This window comes from Cariama cristata, unplaced genomic scaffold (genome assembly GCF_000690535.1).
Source record: "Cariama cristata isolate BGI_N322 unplaced genomic scaffold, ASM69053v1 scaffold43723, whole genome shotgun sequence".
Classification (NCBI taxonomy): domain Eukaryota; kingdom Metazoa; phylum Chordata; class Aves; order Cariamiformes; family Cariamidae; genus Cariama; species Cariama cristata.
The window spans coordinates 1,601-14,405 of NW_009607462.1; the positions used below are offsets into that span (position 1 = coordinate 1,601).

The 12,805-nt window shown below is 42.9% G+C and overlaps 1 protein-coding gene across 1 annotated transcript; it reads right to left on the bottom strand.

Moving 5' to 3' along the window:
* Nucleotides 1–311: 311 nt before the first annotated feature.
* Nucleotides 312–8,990, bottom strand: AGPAT3 (1-acylglycerol-3-phosphate O-acyltransferase 3). Its single transcript, XM_009696715.1, has 5 exons — nucleotides 8,761–8,990; nucleotides 4,050–4,219; nucleotides 3,687–3,848; nucleotides 856–1,009; nucleotides 312–418 (listed from the first exon to the last, which is right to left on the bottom strand). Exons 1-5 carry the CDS (start codon nucleotides 8,936–8,938, stop codon nucleotides 312–314), a joined length of 771 nt encoding a protein of 256 aa, XP_009695017.1. The 5' UTR covers nucleotides 8,939–8,990.
* Between the last annotated feature and the right edge of the window lie 3,815 nt (nucleotides 8,991–12,805).

Sequence of the window (12,805 nt, forward strand, 5' to 3'; positions counted from 1 at the left end):
AGTTGATTTTCTGTTCCCAGCAGAGAAGGGAAAAAGGCAGGCAAGTGTCCTCACTGCACAAAACAGGGAAGCCCTGGGATGACAGTGCGGTCATACCCAAGGCTGAAAAAGTCTGTCCAGTGCTCTCTGACTTGCCAGGTGATATCACGAGATCTCACACAAAAGTGAACTGAAGCAGGGGGGGAAACAGGGAGGTCTTTGTGACCTGCAGAGAAACTTGAAGGACGACGAAAAGGGGACTACTGTAAAATCTGAATATGGTTCAACATGCCAAAGCATGCATCTTAGGGCTCACCTCCATCATTATATGCTCACCTTACACACATATCTGCTTCATATTTCTTTCCATAAAGAATTCCTAATAAAGACGGGTTCTTGTTTCCTCTGAAATTTAGTGTTACATCATACACTGCTGAAACTGTTGCAAAAAAGAAAATATGGCTGTTATAGCAGCAATTCTAGCAACCACGTTGCCGGCATCCTTGCATTAGACAGCAACAGAGCCTTGGGCAAGCCTTGCATTAATGATGTCAGGTAGCAGAGTCCTTCACTATTTTGCGTTTACATGTTGTATTTATCTGTAGCAGCCACCTGACATTCCCATCTACGTAGCAAGACAACTTGATGAACTAAGCAACAATGACATAGGGAAGGTTTATTATTTTTTAAGACTGTTATCTAAGAGTTATGTGGCAATTTACAAATTAACGGTTGACATGCTGAATGCTTATTACTGCCAGCTCACTAATTGTAATGAATGTAATGAACAATAGAGTATACTACGCTGTGCTACACAGAGTATACTAAACAACACATTACAAATAATGCAAAGAACAAGTAGCGGTTTGCCAGTACCTGTTCCCCTGAGACACTGGACAGCAGTGGTGAAGCCTTTGGTTCTGGGCAACAGGTGGTATTTCAGTTTAGGCAACCCCTTGGATTCAGCTACCTCCATACTGATACGATGCTTGGTCTCTGTAAAACGAGTTCCTTCACAGTACAGGAGAAACTAGAACAATGAGACAAAAGGCAAAACCAAGGACACCTTAAGATCAAAAGAAACCAAGCAGAATACTGAAAATCTGTGTAAGATAAACGTACATCCATGCATACGCACACACTTCAGTTGTCTCATTTGTTCATGAAGTATTAGGCATAAGCACTGCCTCACAACTCATTTACAATTATATTTGATTTTAACAACACTGGTACCAAATTCAAGGCAACAAGAAGTCTAAGTGGTTACACCTGAAACTTTTACTTAAAAAAAGAAAAAACCCTGAAGGCTTTGGCTGGCTGGTGATGGGACTAACCTACAAACCAGAAAAAGCAATCCAAATATCAGTACATGACGACTTTAGGAAAAAACCCACATTAATTACTAGCTACTTCATTTAAAATTTGTACTGTACAACCAGAATTACTCATCTGGAGACAGACTTGTTTGTCTAAAAGCTCTTCTGATTATTTTTTTTTTTTTTTTTTTTTTGCATTTGTACCAGTTGTGTTCATAAAAACCAGTGCCCTTCCCTAAAACCTTTACCTTGTTCATCTTGTAAGGCATCAGTCTGACTCTGGTATCCTGAGTAACTATTAAAGACTTAAATCCTCCTATACTGAATTCAAGCGGCACAAAACATGGATCTGTCCTTCTTCAGCCTCCTATATTGCCTCTGCTCTAGTTAAGATAGAGACCAGAAGCAATGCAAAGCCAAAAGCAAAACCCTTCTGAGGGCCCTGTGGTGAATTTCTGTTATCCCTGGCCTTTTGGAAAGGTGGACATCATTCCCATCATGCCAGCAACAGAAATATTGCTGCATTCGAACGCACAAATCTCCACATTCCAGGCAAGCAATGGAGGGGGAGAAGGGCAGGCTGCTACTACTCTCTCACAGCAGCATCATGCAACGCTGTAATGTTGGAATCCAAAAGAAAGACTTGTCGAACGCATCGTTATACATCTGCTGTTTGTCAGTACTGTGGTTGCTTGACTTTTTCTCTGTAGCGTATCCACATACTGTGCACCACGAAAGGTAAGTTAAACGAATGTTAAAACTGCAAAGCCACAGACACGAGAGTTAGACCTGCCAGAGCACAAGGAGAGGACAGGAACCGGTCCCGCAATCTTCATGTGGCCCTTGAGGACACATTCATTATGAAAACCTGACCAACCACCACCACCCCGCAGTGAGGACAGCAAAAGGTACAGGGTGTAACACCGCGATCTCAGCCCCAGTCTCCAATGCAAGCTCTTCCCTCTACACCCAGTTCTCACCCTCTTCTACTCAACGGCGCAGTGATCCTTCCGGACCAAGCATGGGAGCGAGGTACAGACTGCGCCGCAGTGCACGTGTGAGAAAGACCTCACGAAGGCAGGTGGTGCAGACAGCCCTAATTGTGGCATTCAGAATGCACAAAAATTAGGCGATTGATTTACTCAAGTCAATTTTAATCATGATTTAAATTACCAAGCAGGAAGTCTTGATTTAAATAATCACTGCTAACTACGTTTTGCGTTTGTATTTTCTCATTGTTTTCCCTAGAGACTAGTCCTCAGTTCTCAGTCGTAGAATCATTAAAATGTATAGATTTGCAACTAAAGTACAGTCTTGAGATTTTTTTTAATTGATAGGGTTTTTTCTTTTTTTCCTCTTTTTTTTTTTCCTCAACACTAATCAGGAGGATATATTAAATGTAGTTCATATCCATATATTCAAGCAATTAAGTATTTTAAAATAAATTCTCCAGATTCTTACATCTTTGTAACGATAGAAAATCACGAATGACGCATTCACAATGTACTAGTTAAGGCTTACTATTTCAGTATTCATTTTAACAAGCTGTACTGAATAATATTGAAAAACCACTTAAAATGCACAAAAAGCCTCTTAAAATGTTTTATGAATCAAATAACTGTACATTATATGTGCTGCTATAAAAGCAAACCAGTAAATTTATCAAAATGTTTACATTCAAAGCTAAAAGAAGGTTAATAGGCTGATTATACCACTGTGTTGCTGCAGTAAAATCTAACAACGTTGCACATAATCAAACATAGATGTTTCACCCTTGACTTCAAGTAAAGTCAAAATAAAAAGGAAAAGCATAACTGCAAAAGCAGGTGTAAGCTTGCCATATGTTCTCACAGAGACTTTTTGAGAAATCTGTAATTTCACAGACCAATGAACATACTAACAAGAACTTCCTATGAAAATCCATGGTCTGTGCTCCCCCGCTGCCCTTCCCCCCCAAATTCACTCACTTCTCCAGAAAAGGCTTTTTCATTTATGTCTTTTTAGCCTACCTCAGAAAATGTAGCTTAAGGTTATACTGATTTAGTAGTCAAATATGGGCTGTTATTTTTTTTTTAAGAGGTAAAAATAAGTTCAGACAAAATTAACAAGTATTACACAAGCCTGATCTATAAATGATCATCAAGCTTCTAATCACCTATGCAAGCTTCTGAACTGATTCCCAAATGACTTCTCTTACCAACAGGCAAAGAGCACTTTACCAGCGTATCCCAAAAGACCTCCTGAAACAAAGCACAGGTTTTCCTTGACAACACCTGAAGAAAGTAGCGAGCAGACCTTCTCCTGAAACATAAGGCTACAGTACCACATGAGCACCTCCGTCACCATTTCACTTCTAGCAGTCGATACTAGAGGAGGATACTTAACACTTACCCACATATATTCAGGATAATCAGCCAAACGTTTTAATCCTTCAATAACAGTATCTCTGTCTTCTTCCCATTTCCTTTTGCAGAAGACAATCTCAAGGAAGTACCACGTCCAGCCAATTAGGGGCACATATAGTAGCTCTCTCTTAGCAAGAACTTTGGAACTCTTGGAGAAAAACAAAAACAACAATCCAAAAATGTCATTTGTTGATTTATACAATGAGATCAAACAAAGACATTAAAGTTAAGACAACAAGAGTTGATGGAGTTGTATCTGGAAACTCAAATGCAAAGAAACTGTATATGCATGGATTTTAAATATACCTATCATCCTCCAGGTGAAGGGAAAGCTCATGGCCCCACGTACCCCTAGCACTCCAAAGCGTTCTGTCATAGTCCAGCCGCACAAGAAATCGATTTCAAAGTTGTGATTCAAGATGATGATGACATGTTCCTTCCCAAAGGTGTTCACCGTGGCCTCGTCTGAGAACAAGGTGCACTCTGTGCCTGACCACCATTCCAGCAGCATTACCAACTCTAAAAAACACGATGAGGACAGAGAGAAGAGTTAGGGGGGCAGCTTACAGAAAGCATTTAGTGTTTCATTTACAGCCCCATTCAGTGCCTAGTCTCTTTGGACTCCCAACACCACTGTAACCTTTTCAGTCCAACCTGGTAGAGATGAAATGACAGCTTGGACGGGTATAGACCAAATCACATCACCACCCTTCAGCAGTATTTAGAGCACTAGATACATGCATTATGGATAATTTAGCAAGTTTCTAAAAGTGACCAGTTTGGGCATTATATTATGAATATGAAACTTCATGATCACTGGGAAAAAAAAACCAAAAACCAAAACAACAAACCACAAAATGTTATGCCTGAAAACAGATTGTTGAGCTGCTGATTGCTGCACTAAATGAGTACAGTTTCTCCCAGGTGGAATACAAATTACGCATAGATGCAGCCTAATGCTTTTACTCAACATGAAACAAGCTTTATGGAGGTAAACAGACCAATAAAGGGCTTTTCAAGGGATACAGTGCCATAGAGCTTCTGCAATGGATTTTAATATTAGAACACAGGACTTTCATCCTTTTGTGGTCATCAACACAGAGTCAGAATGCCAGAGAATCAAGCTAATTTATCAAAATAGCCAAGCAAAGACAGGAATGGTAAATTGTGTCTTTCTTTTATTGCTAAAGAAAGAATAAGCCCCTTCCTGTCTGTCCTCTCCAGCTTTTCAACATCCCAGCTTCTCTCTTACTCCACCCTGAACATTTCCTTCGTTACCTACTCTTCTTATTTTTCACCTCCCCTTTTTTCATCTTAAAAAAACCCCTTTCCACTTAAATTCAGCACGCACGGAATGTAGTTGCTATGGTTAGCCTGTTTCTCTCATTTCAGTACAAGGCAGATGGAATGCATTGCTTGTATCATGGGACAACTATAAAAAGTACGAGAATAGTTCATTCTCCCAGTAGGAAGATTTGCTTCCATGCAAACTGTAGTTATTGGTATTTTCTCATTTCAATGAGATACGGATGCAATCAAAGTTTGGTTGCACAAATATGGCAGTTAAAAAGTCCAACTCTTCCCACATGACTACGACAAACTTGCAGGGTCAAAACTGGAAGGCGTCCCCTTGGTTCTCTACATCAGGTTCTGCCATGCGGTATTTCAACTTTCTGTTGGGAGGCCCTGGTTTTGCAAAATGGGGTAGTGCCTTCCTGCACGAGGGCTTCTGATCAGTGGGATCACGACAGGGTAATCGATCCATACTGGGAAATAAGAGTGGGTCCAATTTTGCACCACATCAGAGAGAAGGCAAACACAGCATTTAGGTGAATGATACAGAAAATCAGTCCTGGTCTGCTGAAGACATATAGCTTCTCTAGTGTTGTATTTTTCACTTTTATTCCCGGTGTGACCACTTATCCACAGGTTATTCCCCTGCATCATTTTCAAGGCTTACTCATTTGGAGGCATGACAAGGTTACACAACCTGCTGATCAACAGAGCGTAACCCTGGTCAACTGGAAATGCAGCAGAGGAAAGAGAATAATAGTTTATACCAACTGTAGGTTTCTATCATTGCTTTCCAGCTTTGTCTCCTCTGCGAATGATGTGATCGCTTACCTTTCTTGCTCTGGTTATCCTGGCTCAGTAAAAGGGGAAAGAGGACAGCAAGAGTATCCTCAGTTGAGAACTCTGCTCTTCCAAGCAGGTGGCCAGGAGAATGGAGTAGTGGTACCAAACACAGTGTGGTACTCCAAGCGATTTTCCCTTTCCATTGCTGTCTATGTACTAAGGAGGAACATCTACAGTACCTGCTACAGTTGCTGCATTTTCTTCTCAAAAATAAAATAAAATGGGTGTGTTTATTCTTCAAAATAAAAAAAAAATTCTGCAGAGGCAGGTGTAGATGATTTTCTGCAGAGCATTTCTTGTACCATTCACTCTAAAATAGTGGAGGAAGCTTTGCTGAGAAATTTGCCAGAGTTCATACTGAGAGAGGAGGGTTGATGAGCCAGAGAATTAATACAAGGAAACAGATTGTCCTTTACAAGTGTACTGATAAATGATGTAATTATAACTGGGAGAAGGCTCATTTCCTTTTTTTTTTTTCGTGTGTGGGTTACAGTTCTTTTGCCTGGCACTGATCCTGCCCATGCTACAGCAAGCCCATCCCTCTGAATGCAGGGACGATAACGCTTGCACTGCTTGGGATGCTTCCAGTCAAGGACAAGCAACACCCTGCGAGGACAAACCCCCTCCTGCAGCCGGGCTTCCCACCCGTCAAAGCAGGCAGGTTTACAGCCCCGCAAGCCACCCAGAAACAAAGCAAACAAGAGGTACAGCGCACCTCTCGGTTTAAAGTACTAACATTTGAGAGGTTATTTTTGCAACCGGACTAAACTAAACATGCTGTGCTCTCCAAAGGTGTGAGTCATCTGAAAGGAGCTGATGTAGGAGAGCTTGAAGTACAGACTACCTGTCATGAATGACATGTGCAGCAAAAGGGTTTACGTTGAGGCCAGAGTCTGACAGATGTTTTTTCCCCCATCATCCACCATGAACACTGGACTGAGTCTATCTCCTTCCCCTTCTGAAGCTGTGCTTTACGTATGTGAAAAGAGATACCATAAGAATAGGGCCTGGTTTTCAGTGGACTACAGTACATAACCAGATACACCATCACCTGCGTATCTACCCCTGCACGCCAATCCTCTGCCGGACGGGCAGAGCAGCTTCTTACAGGCAGCTCCGACATGAACACCCTCAGTCTAAAACTAAACAGCTTGGAGTAAGCGAGCAAAACGTAGCATCGGGAACAGAATATCAACCCACAGGTTCACTGCCAAAAGGCTTCCGTATAATGAAGTGTGTTTCATTATGAATGGCAACATTTGAACTGCTGCATTTACACAGGTTACTTAATTCATTGTAAATCACAACGGAGTGCATATTCTGTCAGCTCTTCCACTACAGGCCATCAGGACTCTGCAATCCCATATAACATTGACATTAATTGTCATAGTTTAATTTCTCAATAATTTAATTTAAAATAGGCTATGTATGAGGGGTTATCCTAGGTACAACCCAATTACCTGCTCAGCTTCTCCAAACCTTTTTGAACAATCGTGTAGGTTATTTCCAGTGTATACAAGATACAAGATAACAGCATTTAAAATGTGATTTTTCCATGCACAATGCTAACTTATAGAAATCAAGGATCTGAACCGACAAGCCTTACAGGCACATGCAGCTCATATCATCAGAAAAGCCAGACTAGACTACTAGTGCAACAATAGTTTTCAGGATGAGATCAGATTCTAGACTATTAAAGGCACATTAAGAAATTCTTACGAGCAAATAAAAAAGAAAATCCCCTATACCCCCCAATCCCCTCCAATCAAGTTAATTTTTAAGTTTCTTCCTGTAAGTTCTTCCATTACAATACCTTTTCTCCTGACAGTTTGCCTGCCACTCTCTATTTAATTTCCTTTCTCCTGTGCTTCTCAGGCAAAATTTTCGATAGGTAGGAGAAAAAGCACAGGAAGGACAAGGACAACAAACTTAAAAAGAAACCGAACTAGATACTTTGGAGAGTTTTTGTCAGTAGTACTTCACATCGATGATTTAAGAAATGTGGGTGCCTGTCAGTGGACTGCTCAACTGTAATTTAAGTACTCATCTAGGTGACTCATTTACCCAAAGTGGGAGTTAGATGCTGAGCACTAAGGTAAGTGGCCATGCATACTGGGAGGGGATGGAGAATGGAAACGAATTAGATGATTCACTGCTGAAACAGGAGGTGACATTTGGACTAAAGAGCCTTCTAAACATTCATTTCAGAAATCTAATCCCTCGATAAGCTGTACGAGGAGAAAAAAAAGAAGCCATCCACAGGGAGAAAGTTGCAAAGGTCTGAAAGAGGAGAGCAAAGCAGCTGCACTCACTGTAGAGTCGTCCCATAGGCAGAAGAAGGGAGTGACAAATTGCTCACAAGAGGAGACAATGGTGTCGCAGATGGACACTGTAGGGTGTAAGAGGACTCTGAAGTTGTCACACAGTTCAGCTATAGAGGCATCTGCACTAGAGACACCTCTCTCTGCAGACCACACAGTTGACTTGGTCTCCTAAGTACGTGGGCGATATTGCATGTATGCTCGATACCTGAAGCAGTCTCTGTGAATTCCCCCTTCCCCATTGCTTAGCACAGGCTCTGATGCTGGATGAAGATAGTATTGAGACAGAACTGGCAATTCCTACCAGTCAAGATAGGGTTGGGAGTGGGGAGAAGCTTTACTTCCCACGTTTTTTGAATAACAGAGTGACAATATGTATCAGTCCCTTGACTTTTGCATGGTTTCCCAATATTTCGGAAAATATGTCTGCTTTGAACTGCTCTGAGTCTACGTCTATCTTACCATCTCTCTCTTTCTCTCATGTGTCTGTGTGTGTATACATATATGTGTGCATATATGTTTTTTCTTTAGTTAACAAAAAGATAAACAAAAACCACTCCCCTCGCCACCTCCAGCCCTCATATCCCCTTCAAGCATACTCACGGCTCCAAAGCGAATAGGCAAGGCGACAGTTTACTCGGCGATAAAACTGCTTGTTTATGGGCCAGAGGACTAGTGTGCATAGTTGAATGAAGTTAATGATCAGTCCACTCACAACAAAGACGAACCCAATGAGGAGGTGAACTATGAACTGGGTTTTCAGAAAGGCAATGAAGCCCATGATAACCACTCAGAAGCGTGTGCAGGGGCCGTCACTCAGAATAACTGTCCTGAAAGAGAAAGAAAAGAATCAAACGGAGACGGCATTTACAAGCCCTGAGGAAGGGAAAAGTGATAACCCTGAAACAGTTCATGCAACTTCAGCAACAGGAACCCAACCCAACAAACACTCTGCTCTCCAAGCCTGCCTCATCCAGGTCTTCACACAATAAACCACTGATGCTGCACATCGCTTCCAAAAATAGGAAGGAATCATTATTAACAATTTACAGCCCACCAAGAAGATTATTGTTTGCTGAAGATGACTCTCACACCTCTCTTCAAACCAAGATCATATAATTGGACTTAACGCAGGGAGGAACACGGAGCCCTGCACTCACAGTGAGGCAGTCGAGCCCCGATGGATAAACAAGCAGCACGGCGCCTGCTGTACTTCAAGGGGTTGCTGTCCCTGAACTGCAACAGCAGCCTCAGCCCCCCGCACCCAATAAATAGCACACCGAGCCTCTGGAGCTGCGCAAACCAACCGATGCCTTCCCGGCCTGGCTTCAAAGGCACCGCTCTGTACACACTTCTCCCGAACAAGCACCAAGCGAGGGCTCCTGGGGGCTACAGAGCCCTTGTTAGGTGTTTGCTTTGACTAGAAGAGTACAGCAGTCCATCTGGGGAGCAGGCTCTTCATCCTGCAGTAAATTTGGGGATGAGAAGAGCAGGGCTGGTCACACAGAGCGCCAGTCTGGCAAACACTAAGACACAGAAGTGGAAACGGGGTATTCCCACATCCAAAATCCACGCTGGAGCAAGTTTAATAACTTCTCACTTTGTCAAGCCACAGTTCCATGATCCAATGCACCAGTCAGTGTGGGGGAAAAAAGTAAAATAATAGAAAAACCTTAGGTTCTGTAGCAGTACAAACTTGGTCTGGAAAGAGCTTTGGCGCGATCTTGATTCTGCCGAATTAGCCAGAGCACTTAACTCTGAGCACACGCCATATTTATACCAGATCCAGAAAGATGAGCGATGTCTGAACCAGCAGAATGTCATAGTAGCTTAGACAGACAAGTCTGATCCAATATGAATCCTGCCAGTACAAAGTTAACCCCATAAAATGTATTTACCAAGCCACCAGATTGATTTTATTCCCAACCTTGCATTATCTGGCACTGGCCTTTTTGACCCGTTGGGTACTAGCAGCCCTACAACCAGGCCAACCAGGCTGACGAACCATAGCCTCAACGTCTCACCCAAAAATTTTTCTGCCACAGTCAAAGCTTGCTGATAGTACTTATGCTCAGCTTCTACAAGTGTTGCAAATGACCACACCAACCAGTAGATGGTAACAAACACTTCCGACAAGTCAAGCATCTGAAGGTGATACAGGAGTGCCTGATGCCCGAAAATAAAGTACCTGCCAGCTGTGAGAAACCAAATCATTTTCATTTGCCACCTGCTTACAGTATGGTGCTATTTATAAAACTCAACAGTAATTTTACTTGTGAAAGCTTGCTTTCTACCATCTCTTCTACAAATCAGGTACTGCCTTTCAAGGCACAGAGTGTCTAGCTTTTGCACAATTAAAATCTATTTGCATCGTTAGTAATCTACCCACTTCATCAGCACATTACAGAGGAAAAAAAAAGTCTGTTTCAATATAGCCAGTATTGTGCCTACCACAGAAAGCAAAGCAAGCTGAATAAGCTCATATTGAAGCTTATGATGAATAATCTAAATTTTCCCAATGTTTTCCTGTAAGAATGGAAGAAACGTTTCTTCCCATAATAAATTACTTTAAGAACAGCTGATGGGAAGCAGTGACTTGTGTTTAAAAAGAAAGAAGGGGAGCCTTCCTTCCTCTCCCCTCCCCAAAGGGTTGCAGGGTACAGCTGTCTCTTATAGCCAAAACACCACACCAGCATTCACACGTACCGTATCGGAGGCAGCGGTGGCGTTCGGTGTTCAGCTCCCTAACACAGCAATGGGCTCATTTGTCTTTTCCACTGGCATGTTTGATTAAGTACTGCCAAACGTTAAACACCGAGTTCTTCATTTCCAAGATCAGAGTCATTCTCTTCATCTGGTCTCCCTCAAAAATGAGTTCAAATAAACCAGAAAAGAACCATTTTCCTCTCCCTGCACCCTAAACTATTTTTCGAATCCCTACTTGCCTTCTGTACAGCCATGTGCAAGCAGCTTTGCTGATGACCGTGTCTATCATAGTCATTAGACCAGTACTTACTCCCTTTCAATGCACAGCTTGGCCCCTTCCAGGCAAGGACCCAAAGCACATAAAAACGGCACGAGGACGAATAGAAATTTCAATTATTATCCTCAAATAAAATGGTTTGGCTCCACTTCCACAGCCTCTTTGCTTTGAGCAACGCCTGGACCACTCTGGTATTCGTCCCTTACATTAAGGACATTGCTGTATTACAGACCCGAAAGGACATATCCCTTTTTACCTGACAGAAAGCTGGAGACGTTACAGCATGTTGCTTCTCCAGCTTAGTTACAGGTGGAAAGCAGGATTTAGCACCCTCGCGCCGGTGTCCTGCCCCACACGCTGGGCACCGTCTCGCTCTGGCAGGACTCCAGAGCTGCAGGGCTCTGGCTGGTGACACAGCAGAGCCCCCTCCTGCGCCTGCCCCGGGGCTCACTGCACCCCTGCGCACCCAGGGACTGCCAGTGTCGCACCAGTTCTGCTACAGGGTGAAGAGAACAGCAGCCAAAGCAGAGCTGGTTCCTCTCTGGCACCTTTTGGGGATAGCGTTTGCCCAATTGCTCCACAAAGCACAGCTGGTTTACTTGCACTTCCTCTTAAAATGGACAGAGATCAACTAAAAAAAATGGGTTAGGTGTCTTGTCTGGATACAGAACCTGCCAGTCTCCCGTTTGCCAATCCCTCACTTCATTGTATTTGACTTTAAGATAATTAGAAACTAATCTTAATCCAGGAATTCTTTACTTGTCTGCATTCCGTAAGACAGCCAGGCAGTTCAGGGGCAGGCCAACATACAAAGGGTGGTCAGCAGCTGTTTTGTTGAATTCCATGGTCAGGCTGGGGAGAGGATGGGGAAATCGGTATTTGCTGGAATGAGGAGAAGCAACACTTCTGCATCTGACACAATATATTAAGATCAGCTAAGTGAAGTGTCTAGGAAGTAAACATCTGCCCTAGTTTAAGACAGCAAGTCTCAGCACTGCTGATTTTTTCATAGGCGTACTCAAAGACCTGCTGATAAAATCTTTTTTTCCTCCCTTCTTTTCCTAAAGCACCTTGTAACTTCACGACATTGGCCCTTCACCACAAAACCTCCATCTCCTCTGTGCAGCCGCATCAAGAACCGCGGGCAACTTCAGTACTCTCCCTGCTTCCACATCCTCGCCAAGTGCCTGCTTTTCAGAGCTGTGCCCATGCTGCAGGACAGCACTAGGGTAAAACCCAGCTCAAACCAAATGGCACTCCTTCCTTGTCTTTTAGTGCCTTACCTCGCAGGTTGTTTGACTTTCACAGAATCAGAGACTGCTCCCCATAGTACTGATCTTTACCTTCTCTGATGAAAAAGTTCTTGGACGCTTTGCATCCTTCTGGGCTCCCTCCCTTATTTATACACCTCTCAAGTAAAGGACAAGGAGGCAGATGTCCTATAGCTTTCTTGGTGTGGTGAGCTGACCCTGCCTGGATGCCAGGTGCCCACCAAAGCGTCTCTATCACTCCTAGCTGGACGGGGGAGAGAAAATACAATGAAAGGTTCATGGGTCAAGATAAGGACAGGGAGAGATCACTCAGCAATTACCATCACAGGCAAACCAGACTCGACTTGAAGAAAAATTAATTTATCACTAATCAAATCAGAGTATGGTAATGAGA

Excerpts from the sequence above, each read along its gene's own strand:
- AGPAT3 (XM_009696715.1), bottom strand. The coding sequence starts at position 8,938 with ATGGGCTTCATTGCCTTTCTGAAAACCCAGTTCATAGTTCACCTCCTC. Across the intron at positions 3,849-4,049 it reads AACGCTTTGGAGTGCTAGGG|AGTTCCAAAGTTCTTGCTAA; the intron begins GTACGTGGGGCC and ends TTTTTCTCCAAG. Across the intron at positions 1,010-3,686 it reads ATTATCCTGAATATATGTGG|TTTCTCCTGTACTGTGAAGG; the intron begins GTAAGTGTTAAG and ends TCATTGTTCTAG.